Genomic DNA, 18,656 nt, shown 5'->3' with positions numbered 1-18,656 from the left:
TGATACGCGTAAAGCACACGCCCGTTGGGAACCCCAAGTGGAAGGTGTGATGCGTATAGCAGCAAGTTTCCCTCAGTAAGAAACCAAGGTTTATCGAACCAGTAGGAGTCAAGGATCACGTGAAAGTCGTTGCTGACGGAGTGTAGTGCGGCGCAACACCAGGGATTCCGGCGCCAACGTGGAACCTGCACAACACAATCAAAGTACTTTGCCCCAACGTAACAATGAGGTTGTCAATCTCACCGGTTTGCTGTAAACAAAGGATTAGATGTATAGTGTGGATGATGGTGTTTGTTTGCGAAGAACAGTAAAGAACAATTGCAGTAGATTGTATTTCAGATGTAAAGAATGGACCGGGGTCCACAGTTCACTAGTGGCGTCTCTCCCATAAGATAAATAGCATGTTGGGTGAACGAATTACAGTTGGGTAATTGACAAATAAAGAAGGCATAACAATGCACATACATATATCATGATGAGTACTATGAGATTTAATCAGGGCATTACGACAAAGTACATAGACCGCTGTCCAGCATGCATCTATGCCTAAAAAGTCCACCTTCAGGTTATCATCCGAACCCCTTCCAGTATTAAGTTGCAAACAACAGACAATTGCATTAAGTATGGTGCGTAATGTAATCAACACAAATATCCTTAGACAAAGCATTGATGTTTTATCCCTAGTGGCAACAAGCACATCCACAACCTTAGAACTTTCTCGTCATCGTCCCGCATTCAATGGAGGCATGAACCCACTATCGAGCATAAATACTCCCTCTTGGAGTTACAAGTATCAACTTGGCCAGAGCCTCTACTAGCAACGGAGAGCATGCAAGAACATAAACAACATATATGATAGATTGATAATCAACTTGACATAGTATTCAATATTCATCGGATCCCAACAAACACAACATGTAGCATTACAAATAGATGATCTTGATCATGATAGGCAGCTCACAAGATCTAACATGATAGCACAACGAGGAGAAGACAACCATCTAGCTACTGCTATGGACCCATAGTCCAGGGGTGAACTACTCACGCATCGATCCGGAGGCGATCATGGTGATGAAGAGACCTCCGGGAGATGATTCCCTCCGGCAGGGTGCCGGAGGCGATCTCCTGAATCCCCCGAGATGGGATTGGCGGCGGCGTCTCTGGAAGGTTTTTCGTATCGTGGCTCTCGGTACTGGGGGTTTCGCGACGAAGGCTTTAAGTAGGCGGAAGGGTAGGTTTAGGGGCGACACGAGGGCCCCACACAACAGGGCGGCGCGGGCCCAGCCCTGGCCGCGCGGCCCTGGCGTGGCGGCGCCTCGTCGCCCCACTCCGTAATCCTTTCGGTCTTCTGGAAGCTTCGTGGAAAAATAAGACCCTGGGCGTTGATTTCGTCCAATTCCGAGAATATTTCCTTTGTAGGATATCTGAAACCAAAAACAGCAGAAAACAACAACTGGCTCTTCGGCATCTCGTCAATAGGTTAGTGCCGAAAAATGCATAATAATGACATATAATGTGTATAAAACATGTGAGTATCATCATAAAAGTAGCATGGAACATAAGAAATTATAGATACATTTGAGACGTATCAACACCACAATAACGTTCATTCCCAATCCTATCATTATTAATTGTATGCATACTCTCATATGCCAATAAGATACTATCAGTGATTAATCTGCCAGGAACAAAATCACTTTGAACTTGAGAGCCTCATTTCATCAAGATCTTCTTTAACCGGAATGCAATCATCTTTTATAGAACCTTGTACAAAACGTTGAACAAGCTAACATGCCTATATTGTGTTATCTCTCTGGGAAATAACTTTCGGAATAAGAACAATTATTGTATCATTCCATCCTTCTGGAATAACTTTCATATATATAACTATCAAGACTTCTCCAGTAAGAACATCTCCTAGGATGTGGCAATTTTTTAAAAATAAAGCATGCAAGCCATCTGTCCCCGGAGCCTTCATATTACCAATAGAGAATAAAGCATGTTTAACATCTTTCGCTGAGTATGGTTTCATAAGTAGGTTCATCATTCATAGCAGAAGTCACTCTCGGTGTAACTTTCTATATTAAATTTGGATCCGGTTATTGAGCTTCAGTGGTTAATAGGCAAGCAAAGTATTGCGAGATCATAGGAATAAGATAACTAGAACCTTCCTGCCAATGTCGATTGCATCCTTAAGGCGCTTGATTCTAGTCCTCAATCTTCTAGCTGAACCAAATTTATGAAAGAAACTTGTTTTCATATCCCCATATTGCAACCAATATACTTCGCAACACTGAGCCCAATATATGGATCTCCTCATGCACCAATAGCATCTCTACCTCTGTTGTTAGATCCTACTCTCGAGCACTATTTTCTTCTGATAGTTCACTTTTAGTAACCTCTTCCAATGCCCTCTTCACATTTTTAATTTTACGTTTCGACCCCTTCAACGCACTTCAATCCTAGCAATGAAGTCGATCATAAACTAGAGCAAGCCTTCCCATCAGACCATTAGTTTGATATTCATGGGCCGAGGCCTCCCATACACTAGCCACCACATCATGGAATTCAACCTGTTTTACCCAATGGGCTTCGAATCTCAACATTGTCGAGCTAGTAATATTTTCCTGTGACGGTTCATTCCCAAAGGTAGTTAGATAAGTTTGTGGTATGATCTTCCATAATCCAAATTCTGCACCACGACATTGTAAAATTTAATATTCCAATTATCAGATGCTAGACACTGATCTAGCCTCTCTATCCTAGCTATATGTCATGTAAACTTGTCTCCAATATAACCCAGATCATTCAAATTACAGTCAGTCCAAGTATCCCTGAAATATTGCATGAACTGGTTTGGGCTCGGGTTAGCCCCTTCTTTTTCAAATAGATATAAATTTTCATTCAAATCACCAGCTATCAGCTAAGGCATTGAGAAATATTCTTGTGCTCTCTCAGACGTTGCAAGGATAAATACTTCTCAGCCCATCTTGGTTCCCCATAAAAACCAATAAAACACCATATATTATCCTAACCCACACCAATGGAAATATGAATATAGTTTTTAGTCTTGTACCTCAGTGACAACACCACCTCTTTTTCCATAGAAGCAAACAACCTTTACGTCCATCACTCTTTACCACCTCCTTGTGATCCTTCATCAATCTACGCTTAAGACATTTTGTAGGTCCCTCACCGAGATGGGTTTTCATAAGGAACACCACATCTGGGTTGTGGCATTTCTGAATGTCAGCAAGCACCGTCACAACCATTGCCTTTTGAATGCCCTAGACTTTGTAGCTCAAGGGTTTCATTACGTCTGGTCGACCTCCGTCAAACAGGTCGCCGATATTAGAAGGTTTTCAACGTCATCTTCCTTCCTATGCCTTTTAGGGGGGTGAACCTTACCTGGTTTCATTTCCTTCAAGGGTTTCATTGCATCTATTACAACATGCTTGAGCGACGTACTGCACCAAGCCTGCAACTCTTGACTATGGAAACTCGTTCCCTTCTCCCTGACATATTTTGATTCCAAAGGTAAGCTTCTTCCTCAGATTTGATCTGTTGATCATCTCTTCATCTTCAGTTGGTTGATTAACCTGCCCATTATTTCTTTCATACAATGGATTATCAAGGTCTGGGAATCCATGACCTCTTCCCCTAGCCATCGGCGGACCTCTACCTCCGGTTGAGCCTCTACCTGCATCTCCACGGCCGCGTCCTCTTCCTCAACCAGCTAGAATAAAATCCCCATTCTAGTTCTAATTTCTCATGATCACCTGCACCTCACTCTTGATACCAGTGTCTAAACATGCTACAAACTCCGCATAATACTAGGAGATTTTCATATCTCAGTTGATACCATTGTTTCTTCCCATCATTTATGATCGAAGCAAAGTGATACAACTTTTTATTCACATCAATCTTGACTCTATCCCTAGAGAACTCACCCACGAAACCAGCTGGTAATTCAATCTAAACTTCTTTAACCTCGCCGACCGACCTGCACATACCTTTGATCACTGGTTCCTTCGGGTAGTTGTCTAGTAGATGCATGAATCACACCGACATCGCAAGTTTTTATAAAGAATAATTGATCCAGGGTTGTGGAAACTGTCATACTCCTCCATCAACAAAGCATAGTTGTTTCTAAACAGCCAAGGCACAAGAAGACTTCCTTATTCCAATCGCCAAGACAACCAAACTAGATGGTAAACAGATTATCTTCAATCTTCCTCCTAGCAACATCCTTTGTTGGATTCTATGCTGATCGCATGTCTGCGTACAGAGCACTAGGGATAAACCCTCTCTACATGTGTACCTTCACGATCGCAAGCCACCTCGCTTTTTTTTCTTCAGATTCGTAACTTCATCCTCCCATACGAAATCCTATGCTTCCTCTTCATGTAGATTCAATCTACCCAAGATATCCTCCACCACATCCTTCTTCACGGCACTGCTAGGTGCTCCCTGCTCGCCCATGTCGCCATGGGAGAAATGATCATAGAGATAGGATCGACTCTCGGTGGTGTACCATCGCCAGAGGACAAAAACCCTAGGGTTAGAACGCTAGGGGGAAAATGTAGGAGCGTTGAGTACAAGCTCAAGTTATTATCTCAATCATAGTCTAATGTTAGATATTAGCCACAAAGAGATACTTATAGTGCTAGGAGCGAAGGGTTAAGCTATGGATAAGGATTACATGCCAATGGATTAATTATGCAAACATATAAGTCAGAGGCGAGAGTACCAACCCTCTTATCTTCAAGAGGCTTCAAATGGTCAGGGCGAAAGTACCAGCCTATGCAGCGATAGTATCGACTACCAGTAGGGTACAAGTCTTGTACAGTCCATTACCATTTATATTTAAATTATTGTTGGTGTCTGATACGTTGCAGATGTATCTATAATTTTTTATGCTCCATGTTTGTTTTACACCAATTTTTATATGTTTTGTTTACACATCGTTGCACTTTTATACATTTTTCGGAAATAACCTATTGAAAAGATATCACAGTGTAAGTTCTCTGTTTTCTGTTGTTTTGTATTTCAGAAAAGTTGTATAGGAAATATTTTCGGAATTGGACGAAACAAAATCCAAAGTTCCTATTTTACTATAATAAGACGGAGTCCGGAGGAGAGACGAAGGGGCGCCACGAGGCGGCCACACCAGGCCTGGGCGCGGTCCGGCCCCTAGCCGCGCCTAGGGGTGGTGTGGGTCCCTCGGGCACCCACCGACCTCGCCCTTCCGCCTATTTATTCACCTAGTTGGGAAAAACCTAAATACCCGAGCCTCCATCAATGAAAAGTTCTGTCGTGGCCGCCATCGCTGACCCTAGCTCGGGAGGGTTCTGAAGCTCTTCTCGGCACCCTACCGGAGAGGGAGATCATCACCGGAGGCCTCTACATCGCCATGCACGCATCCTAAGTGATGCGTGAGTAGTTCATCTCTTGACTACGGGTCCATAGCAGTAGCTAGATGACTGTCTTCTCCAATTTATGCTTCATGTTTAGATCTTGTGAGCTGCCTATCATGATCAAGATCATCTTTATGTAATGCTACATGTTGTTTTTGCTGGGATCTGATGAATATTGAATACTATGGTTGAGATCGATTATATACTTGTCATATGTTATTTATGATCTTGCATGCTCTCCGTTGCTAGTAGATTCTCTGGCCAAGTATATGTTTGTGACTCCAAGAGGGAGTATTTATGATCGATAGTGGGTTCATGCCTCTAGTAATCTGGAAGAGTGACAATAATTTCTAAGGTTGTAGATGTGTTGTTGCTACTAGGGAGAAAACAATAATGCTTTGTCTAAGGATAATTCTATTGTTTAGTTTACACACATTGCTTAATGTGATAATATGTTGCTTGCAACTTAATACTAAAAGGGGTGCAAACGCTAACCGAAAGATGGATTATTAGTCATAGACGTAGTTGGATTACAGTGTATGTATTATGTTGTAATTCCCAAATGATTCTCATAGTAATCATCTTGTCATGTATAGTCTTTATTCTGTAAATAGCGCAGCTGTAATTTGTTCACCCAACATTTTATTTATCTTCATGGAGAGACACCTTTAGTGAAGTGTGGAACCCAGTCCTTTCTTTTACACTGATAAAATCATCATGTTCTGTTTACTTACTGCAAGCACTATTCTCTTTAATTCCACTGCAAACAAACATCTCTTTCCACACTATACGGTTAATCCTTTGTTTTTCAGTAAAACCGGTGAGATTGATAACCTCACTATAAGTTGGGGCAAAATATTTTTGTTGTGTTGTGTGCAGGTTCCACGTTGTTGCTAATGCCGGTAGTGCGCCCAACCAAAAGTCAGCTAGCAACACCTTCAGAAGTGATTTATTTCTCCTACTAGTCGATTAAACCTTGGTTTCTTAATGAGGGAAAACTTGCTAATGTACTCATCATACCCTCCTCTTGGGGTTCACCAACGGTGTGCTCTGCACTCATCAAGCTACTTTTCTGGCGCCGTTGCCGGGGAGAAAGAGGATTTATGCAAGGGGAGTCTCTCATCTCCAATCTCTTTACTTTGTTATTATTTTGCTTAGTTTATTTTAATTTGTCTTGTTTGCTTCTTTATCAAAAACACAAAAAAATTCTTTTATAGTTGTTATATTTTTACTTTATTTTTAGCTCATTATGTTGATTCCTAAGTACGATCTGAAAGACTTATCAATAGGTAGTGGTTCTATAATTGGGAGAGATAACATTGAAGAATTCTTTAATCATGTTAGTAAGCATAAAGATATTTAGGATAGATCCTTAGTAGAACTTTCTCCTAATTATGAAACTGCTGCAGCTTATTTAGTTCAAATGTTGGAGGCTAGGTTTGTTAACCTTAACCCCATAATGCATCAAATGTTTCTTAAACTTCATGAAGTTGAGGATGATGAAAAGAGAGATTTTATTCTGGAAACTTTGCTTAAAGAATTTAGAAATATTGTTATAGAAGCTATGAAAGTCTTTGATTGGTTTAAGATGCTAGGCTCATTTGTAGATGTTATTGATACACTTGAAAACATAGACAAAACCAAACTTGAAATAGATAGCAAAACAAAATACCAATACCTTTCAAACTCGTAGGAATGCATGAAGCTTTAGAAAAGAATTTTGATTGGATTGTTCCTGAAAACCCATTTGATGAAAGTAGTGAACCTACGAGTGTTGAGAGAGGCTCTTCTAAAACTTATATGGATAAGATACAATTCCTTGTTGAAAAAACTTCTGGCATTGATCTTGATGCTTCTTCACTTGAAAATACTTGATGCGATCTCTTTTTCAGCGCCTAGCTGAAAAGCGTTAAAAAGCACTCTTGGAAGATAACCCATGTTTTATTTATGTAATTTTTATTTTGTTGAGTCTTGGAAGTTGTTACCTCAGTAATTTCCTCTCCTTATCATTTTTATTTCATTTTTGTGCCAAGAATAACTTCTAATAGGCAGAAAGTAAGATTTGGTGACGTTGCTGTCCTAAAACAGATTCTGTGTTGTCACCGAAAAAATTCATATTCCCAGATAGAACGTAATTTTGAACTGCCAAAGTTTGAGCATATGCCCCATGTTATTATCTAACTTTCGTTAGTTATGCACTTTTCTATTTGAGAAACAGAAAGTTTTCGAAAAAATCGATCTTTACCTGCTGTTCTATTTTGACAGATTTCTGCCACTATTTGCATTTGCCTCTTAATCTCTTTCTTTTTGAGTTCTTTTGAGAGAAAGAGATTTTTTAAGAAGTTGTTACAGTATATAAATTTTAATGGATGCTTGATATATGGTAGAACTGAACCCAAGTGGATTTGTTATTTTTATTGCACTAATGTTGCTAATGAAAATTATGTGAAGTTTTGTATGAAGGAAGTTTTCAAGTGTAGGGAGAGAAGACCGATGTAATGAGATAAAGTATGGACAAAAGCTCAAACTTGGGGATGCCATGTCACCCCAAGAAATATACAAGATGTACAAGCATCAAAGCTTGGGGATGGCCAAGGCATCCCCTTCTTCATTAACAAAGTATCAAGTTATCTTTCTAGACACTATATTTGTATTGCTTCATATGCTATGTGTTGTTCTTGGAGCGTCTTTATTTTTGTTTTTAGTTTTATTTTGATTTGTTTTTTGTAGCATATAGTTGTATCCCAGAATATTTCTTTTGGAGAATGACATACTCCATTTTAATTGCATAGAACACTCTAGTTTTCACTCTTATTGTTATGCGAGTGTTCTCTTTTGCTAGTACTGCGTTTAGCTCTTGGTTTTCCACTCGTATTTTGTTCTGAGTTTGTTAGTTTTCTTTAGTTAGGTATGATTAGTTCTATGTTCTTTATTTATTATTATCTATGAGAGTTGTTTTAAATAAGTTGATTGGTGTTGGAGACGAGTAAAATGTTTCATGTTTATAGTGATGCAAAAGGAAGCTTGTTCAGATACTGGCATAGACTTTGGCATGTCATGTTGGATGTTATTTTAATTATATGCTTAGTAGTTATTGTTGTATCATTACTTGTCTCAAATAGCTGAGAGTGCTTAATGTGCCATTGAAAGAATCATGTTTTGTTTCCATCATACAAAGCATAATATTGTGGTATTCTCCTTTGATGCTTTATTGGGTTGACTTGGCACATGGTTACCCCACTCGAAAATGATAAACTATCACGAATTACCATTTATTGTAGGCATTACTTTTCACGGTAAAATGATAAACAAAGGAGAAGAGGAACTTTATTGTTATCTCTATGGGAGCCACTCTTGAAGTCATTAAACATGAAATGATGATAGATCATTTGATGCCATTCGTTAAAATAGACATGCATACCTCTCAAAATATATTTTCAACACCTCTACTGCATTCAAAATAAAAGCTGTAGCACATGAGTGCTTCCCTCTGCGCAGGGCCTTTTTTACTTTTACGTTGAGTCTTGATCTTCTTACTTTATGCACCAATTAAGAGAGCATAGTTGTTATTCTGAGTATAATGTGCATAGTCTCAAAATTTATTTTTGATTGATTCATGATTATGTTATTGCGTGTTCTTAAATTACTTGTATCTAGCCACCCTTTGAACTTTAAAGGTGTCCAAGCATTTATATTTTGCTACTTGATAAAGGACAAGCTGAGTACCACTTTGCTATGTTTTCTCTATGCTAAAAAACAAATAGTTGCTTTCAGTGCACAATTATTCATGATCCTTTATTTGAGTTACTTCTCATGTTGTAACATAGTTGCTAAGTTCTATTGTTAGAATTATATCTATCATGCCTATGTTTATAGTACTTTGATCCCAGCTCACAATGCTTTTACAATAACTTGATCAAGATTGTGTTGGCTTCATGTCACCTCAAGAATTATTTTTGTTATCACTTACCTACTCGAGGACGAGCAGGAGTTAAGCTCGAGGATGCTGATACGTTGCAAACGTATCTATAATTTTTGATGCTCCATGCTTGTTTACACCAATTTCTATATATTTTGTTTACATTTCGTTGCAATTTTATATATTTTATGGAACTAACCTATTGACAAGATGCCACAGTGCCAGTTCCCTGTTTTCTGCTGTTTTCTATTTCAGAAAAGTTGTACAGGAAATATTCTCGGAATTGGACAAAACAAAAGCCGAAGTTCCTATTTTGCTATAACGAAGACGGAGTCCGGAGGAGAGACGAAGGGGCGCCACGATGCAGCCACACTAGGCCTGGGCGCGGCCAAGCCCCTGGCCGCGCCTAGGGGTGGTGTGGGCCCCTCGGGTACCCACCGACCTCGCCCTTCCGCCTATTTATCCACCTGTTCGGGAAGAACCTAAATACCCGAGCCTCCATCCATGAAAAGTTCCATCGCAGCCGCCATCGCCGACCCTAGCTCGGGAGGGTTCTGAAGCTCTTCCCAGCACCCTGCCGAAGAGGGAGATCATCACCGGAGGCCTCTAAATCGCCATGCCCAACTCCGAAGTGATGCGTGAGTAGTTCATCTCTGGACTACGGGTCCATAGCAGTAGCTAGATGGTTGTCTTCTCCTCGTTGTGCTATCATGTTTAGATCTTGTGAGCTGCCTATCATGATCAAGATCATCTTTATGTAATGCTACATGTTGTGTTTGCTGGGATCCGATGAATATTGAATACTATGGTTGAGATCGATTATATACTTGTCACATGTTATTTATGATCTTGCATGCTCTCCGTTGCTAGTAGATTCTCTGGCCAAGTATATGTTTGTGACTCCAAGAGGGAGTATTTAAGCTCGATAGTGGGTTCATGCCTCTAGTAATTTGGAGAGTCAAAATAACTTCTAAGGTTGTAGATGTGTTGTTGCTACTAGGGAGAAAACAACAATGCTTTGTCTAAGGATAATTCTATTGTTTACTTTACACACATTGTTTAATGCGATAATCTGTCGCTTGCAAGTTAATATTGAAAGGGGTGTGGACGCTAACCGGAAGGTGGATTATTAGTCATAGACACAGTTGGATTACGGCTGATGTATTATGTTGTAATTCCCAAATGAATCTCATAGTAATCATCTTGTCATGTATAGATTTTATTCTGTTAATTGCCCAGCTGTAATTTGTTCACCCAGCATGTTATTTATCTTTATGGAGAGACACCTCTAGTCAACTGTGGAACTCGGTCATTTCTGATAAAATCATCCTATTATGTTTACTTACTGCAAGCACTATTTTATTTAATTCCACTGCAAACAAACATCTCTTTCCACACTATACGGTTAATCCTTTGTTTTCAGCAAACTCGGTGAGATTGGCAACCTCACTGTAAGTTGGGGGAAAAATATTTTGGTTATGTTGTGTGCAGGTTCCACGTTGTTGCTGACGTCGGTAGTGCGCCCTGCCAAAAGGCAACTAGCAACACCTTCAGAAGTGATTTCTTTCTCCTACTGGTCGATTAAACCTTGGTTTCTTACTGAGGGAAAACTTGCTAATGTGCTCATCGTACCTTTCTCTTGGGGTTCCCCAACGATGTGCTCTGCACTCATCAGTGTCCAAGCTTGTCGGGGTCCGGTTCAGTAGTAGCTCGGTAGTATCATTCCTGGAGTGCGGGGCGGCAACACCGTTGGGAGGCGGAGGGTGAAGTGGGTATACCATATTAGGTACTCGACTTTACCATCCTTGGTGTGAATCCAGGAAGGAATAGGCGAAACCCATGGAGAATACTGCGGAGCCAAAACCCATATCGGGTAAACCGACGCAATGTAAATGACCCGAAGGTGGACTCTGAGACCTAGCCCACTATATAAGGGCTAGGAGGAGCCACCGAGGGGGATTTAGATTCACAACCCGCAACACCCCTGTAACCCTAGTTTTATAGTACAATCTCGGCGATTTTTTTCCCTTGATTATATTTTTTTTCGGCTACCTAGTTTGGCTGACCAGTCTTTGAATTCACTAGCGCTCTCCTTTCCTGAAAACCCAAGTCCATCATCAATGGGAATTGAAAAGGTTACCCCTTGTTAGCGGGATCACCGATCCTGTAGAGTTTCCACGAAGAGTTTGGTAGATGGGCAGTAGTACCAAACTTGGGACGGTAGTACCAGCCCTAGGCGGTAGTACTGGCGCTCAAACTTGTAGCTGTCCTCCTCCTTTCTTTTGTCAGTTTCGATGCCTTGGTCCAATGGATATTCTTGTGGTTGTTGCCTGAGAACACATAATATATTGAAATGAGGTAGCACATCCAAAGGTGTGTTGAAATTAGAAGTACAAAGGAGCAAGTTGACCTTATGTCGGAGAGATTTGGCTCTAGCTCGGGTCATTTGTCAACTCACTAATAGGAAATAGCCTATACGTTGAATGGTACTTGTGGCACACTAAACAAGTAGTACACACTATTGGTGGGTACCGCCTACCCGGTATGCAACCAGTAGCCACCTACCAGGTATGCCACTATTAGTTGATTACTGGTGGCGTACCAAGAAAGTGGTATGCCACTAGTAGGTAGCACCAGGGTTACCCGTGGTGCCGCCACCTACTAGTGGCGTACCACATTCCTGGTAGCCACATACACTAACATGAAAATAATGATGCACCACGGTGCATGCCGCTAGTAGCCGATTTTGGTATGCCACTAGTAGGTCTTTCCCAACTAGTGAATTGGGGGACTTGGAGGTGGTGTAGTGGGGTCGTCTATACGGCGGGCTATATCATAGGTTCTCCAACATGAAGGATAGTAATTTGGAATTTTTGACATCTGCCCAACATGTTGCAGCGTGTTTTTCTGCAAACACATGGGTAAGATACTCGGACAACTCTAGGTGTGCTAGAAATTTTGTAACGTTGGTGCGGCAAGTGTTGGCGTCCATGTTGCATATGTGTGACGATTCTTCTTGACGATTTGTTAATACCCAATTGGGGATTTGCTTCATACACATGTTTGTTTTGATGTATTTGTGTTTCAGGAATGTTGACACTTTTTTTCTTGTTTTCGAAACACCTAGATGAAAAGCATAGTATGATGCTGCAATTGGGCAAGAAATATTGCAAATTTGAGGCGTGAACGGGTGGTCCGGATCTCCTCGTTTTAACATACGTGAACCCAATAGAGAAGATCATTGGGACCATATTCATGCCACCAATGTCTAATTCTATTAAGTATAACTATATTCATCAATAACAACTTACCAGGTAATTTAATATGGCCATGGTATCAATTGACCCCACTTACTCTTCCTAGCTGATCTGCCTGTGTTGTAGTGAGATCTGGTGATGGGGAGGCAACCAGTAGAAGAAGAAAGAAATGTTTGATCCCACCGACTAGTGCGGATCAAGAACGTGCTCGTCCATGTAGAAGCATCGGCATGGAGGGCGGCGTGGAAACTCTATGCTCTTGAGATTACTCATAGTGGGGACTAACATAGGTAGTAATAATAACAACATGCAAAGCCAACCAAACATTTTAATGACATGAAATCTTATTAATTGATGAAAGAGATGATAGTAGCATTCTATTTTACAACACTTATGATACAACCCACTATGGAGGTAGTATCCGACTATGACTAACCTGAGTCATGGTATATGCCAACATCGATAGGCTTGGCGGCCAACAACCAACATGGCGACTCGTGGCTAGGTTGATGGCATTGCTCACTGCGATGAGGCCTCGGGAAGGATAGGGGTGGCGCACACGGCTTGAAATAGGTGGAATTACTTATGGTTCGTCAATCTCTATGCTTCTTTATTTTTTTCACTTGTGAAACCCTGATAAGTTCACATATATTAGACGGTAGGCTCAAAATGAGCCTGGTTTTGAATTAACGAATACAAAAAATGAATGTTACAAGGTGCTTAAACAGTAGATTAGGGAATAATTAAAAAACATAAAAATTATGGCTATAAATGAGCACAACTTGATCTTTGAGGTCTTCATTTGTCGGAGCGATCACAAAATATGCAAGGAAACACCGTGAAGCACACCAACAGAAAAAGTTCCCACCTTCGTCAATTCCTAGCTTGTAGAAGCCATCGATCCATCTGCTTCCACCTTCGAAGCAGGCTCTCGCCCTGGTTAAAAGGACGACGAATCATTGGAAGGGAGAGAAGCTCCCCAAACAACACACTCATACGTCCAAAACGTATCTACTTTCCCGAACACTTTTGCTGTTGATTGCCCTCTATCTTGTGTGTTTTGAATACAACTCATGCAGACTAACGCTATTTTCAGCGGAATTGCTCTGGTGTCTCGTTTTTGTGCAGAAATCCAACTTTCAGGAAAATTCCCGGAAAATATATAAAAACCAATATTTTACCTGAAGACTCCCAGAGCCAGAAGATGAGACGGGGGCACGAGGGGCCCACACCCACCCTTGGCGTGGGCCAGGGCTTGGCCGCACCAAGGGGTGGTCTGGCCGCCTCGGCCACCCCATCAACCTCTCCTTCGCACTATAAGAATCCCCTGACCTGAAAATCGAGGGTGGGGGGTCGACGTTTTTCCAGAAAGAGTTCCGCTGCTCCGCCGCCACCAGAAACCCCAATCCGGGACCAAAAACTCCGTTCTGGCACCCTGCCGGGACGGGGATTTGGAGGAGATCATCGCCATCATCATCACCGACGTCTCTCCATTAACCATCCATGATTCCCCCATCCATGTGTGAGTAATTCCCCGCTGTAGGCTGTGGGAGATGGTAGGAACTGGATGAGATTGGTCATGTAATAGCTATAATATTGTTATGAGCATAGTGCCTAGTATCCGTTGTTAGTATTTTTTACATTGTTCCAACTTGCTATGCGTAATGCTTGTCACTTTGGGCCCGAGTGACATGATGTCAGATCTGAACATGTCATTGATTCATGGGGATATTTATTGTTTTTTATCATATCTGCAAGTTGTATACACATATTGTTGTCCAGAACCCGAGGCCCCAAAGTGACGTTTAATTGGGATAACCGGAGGGGATGACTATGACGTGAGGATCACGTGTGTTCACGGAGTGTTAATGCTTTGCTCCGGTACTCTATTAAAAGGAGTACCTTAATTACCAGTAGTTTCCCTAGAGGCCCCGCTACAACGGGCTGGTAGGACAAAATATGTCGTGCAAGTTTCTCATTGCGAGCATGCACGACTAAATAGGAACACGCGCCTATGGATATATTATGCTAGGATGATTATATCATTATTACTTGCAATGCCTATGTCTTGATAGTACATGGACTCTCTCATTCATGCAATGCCCATTCATCCATCCCTGTGCCTACAATATTTTAATCCTGTTGTCTACTGCAATCATCGCTACTGCTGTTTTTCTTTCGCTACTGATATTACTTCACTACTACCACCGCTATAAAACTGTTACTACTGATAAACTATTGCGAGCAAATCTATTTTCAGGTGTAGGTGAATTGAAAACTCACTTGTTAAAGCTTATAAATATTCTTTGGCTCCCCTTGTATCGAATCAATAAATTTGGGTTTTACTTCCCTCGAAGACTGCTGCGATCCCATATACTTGTGGGTCATCAAAACTATTTTCTGGCGCCGTTGCCGGGGAGCGTAGCTTTATTTACAAGCCCACTTGAAGGTGATATTGTTCGCTGCAATTTATTCATTATGGGGAAAGCTCCTGAATCGAAGTTCTTTATATTGTCATCCACTACTAGAAGAGGTACAACTCTGAACACCTCTGTTGCTCTTGATTTGCCATCTGTTATGAGTAAGATTCTTACTCCGCCACATGCTACTGCTACTTCTGGTGAATCTGATAATGTTCTTGATGATTTTGATGATGCTTCTATTGTGCTTGATAAGAGTGGTTTGTTAGGGCCTTTCCTAGATACTACAATTGCTAGAGCTAAACAAATTGAAAATGCTGAAAATACTATTACACTTGTTAGTTTACCTCAAGCTAGGGGGAATCCTAGCGATGATCTTGATGAAACTTATATTGAACTTGATGATGACTTCATTTTAGAATGTCATGCTACTAGAGATGCAAGTGCTATGAGAAGTCTTCTTGCAAGACGAGCTGTTAGATATAATTTGTCTCATGATTCTAAATTTGCCAGATATCCCATAAATATTAGAGATAAGGATTATTATTTCTCTTTGGATTTATCTTACATATCTATTATTGAGAAAGAACCTTTCTATGGTACTGAAAATGAAAGTGCTATGAAACATATGAATGAACTCTCTACTTTGAACAATTTATTCTACGATGATATTAAGATACACACTTATTTTGTCACTAAAATTTTCCCTTTCTCTCTGAAAGGATCTGCTAAAATTTTGTATGATAATTTTTCTCCTGGATCTATTGATAGTCCTATTGGTTTGGTTAATGACTTCTTTTAGAAATATTTCCCTGCTAGTGCTCAACATGCTGCTTTGCAGAAAATCTTTGACTTTGTGCAGATAGAAGGAGAGAAATTGCCTGAATCTTGGGCAAGATTTTGTTCTTTAATTAGAGCACTACCTAAACATCCATTAGCTAAAAATGAACTCCTTGATATATTTTATAATGAATTAACCGTTGAATCTAGGACATACCTGGATAGTTGTGCTGATTGTGTTTTCAGGAAAAGAACTCCGGTTGAAGCTGAGGAATTATTGGCCAAAATAAGCAAGAATTATGATGATTGGACTACACCAGAGCCCACACCAACACCGAAGAAAAGGGGAATGATTAAATTAAATGATGAAGTGATGAGGGAAGCCAAGAAATCTCTTAAAGAGACGGGTATTAAATCTGAAGATGTGAAGAATCTACCACCTATAGAAGAATTATGTAAGCCAGTCCATCGTTCTTCCACTGTTGAGGTACACTCTCTCCAACACTTTGATAATAGACATATTCCCTACTCCAAACCTCCTAATCAATGCTTAGATGAATTTGATAATTATATTGTTAATCAAGATAATCTTAATAAGAGAGTGGAACATCACCTAATGGAAAATTCTAGAGCTATCAATAATTTGCATGATATTGTGGAAATAACCTCTAATGATGTTAAAATGCTTGTTAAACATTTCCATATGGTTCAAACTCAAATTTATCAGCTCACTAAAGTGCAAAAAGATTTGCTAATTAATTCTTCTAGGGAAAAACATGCTTATGAAATAAGAACTATAGAAGTGGTGTTTCTACGTACTCAGGATCCTCTATATACCGAAGGACATCCAAAGAGAATTGAACAAGATTCTCGACGAGTCGATGATACTAGGACTAAGTCTAAGAAAAAGAAGAAGAAACATAAAACTGTTGTAAAATCCTCTAAACCTGCTAAGGATCCTAATATTATATCTATTTCTGATGCTGAAACTGAAAGTGGTAATGATAAAAATGATGCTTCCGATAAGGAAGAAATTGAAGAAGAACCTGAAAATCATACTAAGAATACAAAATACACTAAGGAAGATTTTATTGCTACTAAACATGGTAGTGAGAGAGAACCTTGGGTGCCAAAACTAATGCCTTTTCCTGATAAGAAACATAAATCAAAGGAGGAAGAACATTATAATAAGTTATGTGAATGGATGAAACCTTTGTTTTTGCAAATTCCTTTGACTGATGCTATTAAAATGCCTCCTTATTCAAAGTATATGAAAGATATTGTCTCTAATAAGAGGAAGATTCCAAATGAGGAAATTTTCACAATGCTCGCTAATTACTCTTTTAATGGTAAGGTTCCAAAGAAGCTTGGTGATCCAGGTATACCAACTATTCCATGCTCCATTAAAAATAATTATGTTAGAACTGCTTTATGTGATTTGGGATCAGGAGTTAGTGTTATGCCTTTCTCTCTCTATAAGAAACTTGATCTAGAAAAATTAATAATTACTAATATATCCTTGCAAATGTCTGATAAGTCTACTACTGTTCCTGTTGGTATATGTGAGGATGTTCCTGTTCAAGTTGCTCATCATTGTATGATATTAACTGACTTTGTTGTGTTGGAAATGTCTGAAGATGATAATATGTCTATTATTCTTGGGAGACATTTTCTTAACACTGTAGAGGCTGTTATTGATTGCAACCAAGGAAAAGTAACTTTCAATGTTGATGACAAAGAGCATACGGTTTATTTTCCCAAGAAGATTGATGTGAAATATGGTCTAATTAAATTCAATTATTAATGTTGATACCATCCAAATTGGGAAATTTCATTTTCCTTTGCCCAAGCCAAAGAAAGAGAATAATATGATTGGAACTATTCCCATCTGAGATTGAGGTAACATAATCATTGTGTGAAATGCAAAGTTTTGCTTCATATATTTTTTTTTATAACAAGACTTGATCAACCTTGTTATGAATGAAACTATGTTTTCACCAGTGTACCATTGATTGACTTTATATTAGAATGTCTTAGAGTTGTTGTAAGTTTCACGTTTTTACTATAAGGGCGCCCTTTAAGGGAGGGCGCTCAGCTTCGCACCGCGCGCTGACATGTGGCGCGACCTGGTGCGTTTGAAGGCCCCCGCTGATCATCCCAGCGCGACACGTGGCAGGCGCGGAGTAGGTCGCAACGTGGCTTTCCCTTTTTTTATTTATGTAGATTCGAATACGAAAACTGGAATATCTTGCAAACCGAGTATCCAAATAAAGTTACGTTTTCATGGTTGTGCTAGTCGCATCGAGATCCACAAAACTAGATCCCATCTTGATAGGTTTGGACGAACATTTATTTGAACTGCCTTTCATGCCTCGGTTGTACTGCCTTGAGTCGCTTTTGCACCTGCATGGTGTCCTGGCAGTGCACCGACCGTGCACTGCCTTGTTGTACGGCGTTGCACTGCCTTGGATCGCTTTTGCACCGCACAGTGTCGTGAATTGCACCTCCGTGCACTGCTTTGTTGTACCATATTGCACTGCCTTGGATCTCTTTGCACCGCGCGGTATCCTGGCAGTGCATAGCCCGTGCATTTTCCTTTTTTGTACACGTTGCACTGCCTTGAGTCACTTTTGCACCGCGGGGTGTCCTGGCAGTGAACCAACCATGCACTGCCTTGGTCGCTTTTGCACCACGAAGTGTCATGAAGTGCACCGCTGTGCACTGCTTTGTTGTACCATCTTGCACTGCCTTGCATCCCTTTGCACGACGAGGTATCCTGACAGTGCATCGTCCGTGCATCTTCCTTTTTGTACACGTTGCACTGCCTTGAGTCACTTTTGCACCGCGCGGTGTCCTGGCAGTG

General features: G+C 40.4%; 1 protein-coding gene across 1 annotated transcript in view; it reads right to left on the bottom strand.

Moving 5' to 3' along the window:
• LOC124672957 (autophagy-related protein 18d-like) overlaps nucleotides 1-18,373 on the bottom strand; it is a 26,787-nt gene extending 8,414 nt beyond the window's left edge. The window contains exons 1-2 of the mRNA XM_047209107.1: nucleotides 18,156-18,373; nucleotides 11,564-11,666 (exon numbers count right to left, since the gene is read on the bottom strand). Of these exons, the coding sequence (XP_047065063.1) occupies nucleotides 11,564-11,666; nucleotides 18,156-18,373 (321 nt within the window). The remainder of the gene's footprint in view (nucleotides 1-11,563; nucleotides 11,667-18,155) is intronic.
• Between the last annotated feature and the right edge of the window lie 283 nt (nucleotides 18,374-18,656).

The sequence above is a fragment of the Lolium rigidum genome, chromosome 7 (assembly GCF_022539505.1).
Source record: "Lolium rigidum isolate FL_2022 chromosome 7, APGP_CSIRO_Lrig_0.1, whole genome shotgun sequence".
NCBI lineage: Eukaryota > Viridiplantae > Streptophyta > Magnoliopsida > Poales > Poaceae > Lolium > Lolium rigidum.
Note: the sequence above shows the minus strand (reverse complement) of the source record. Positions and strands in the feature narration are given on the sequence as shown.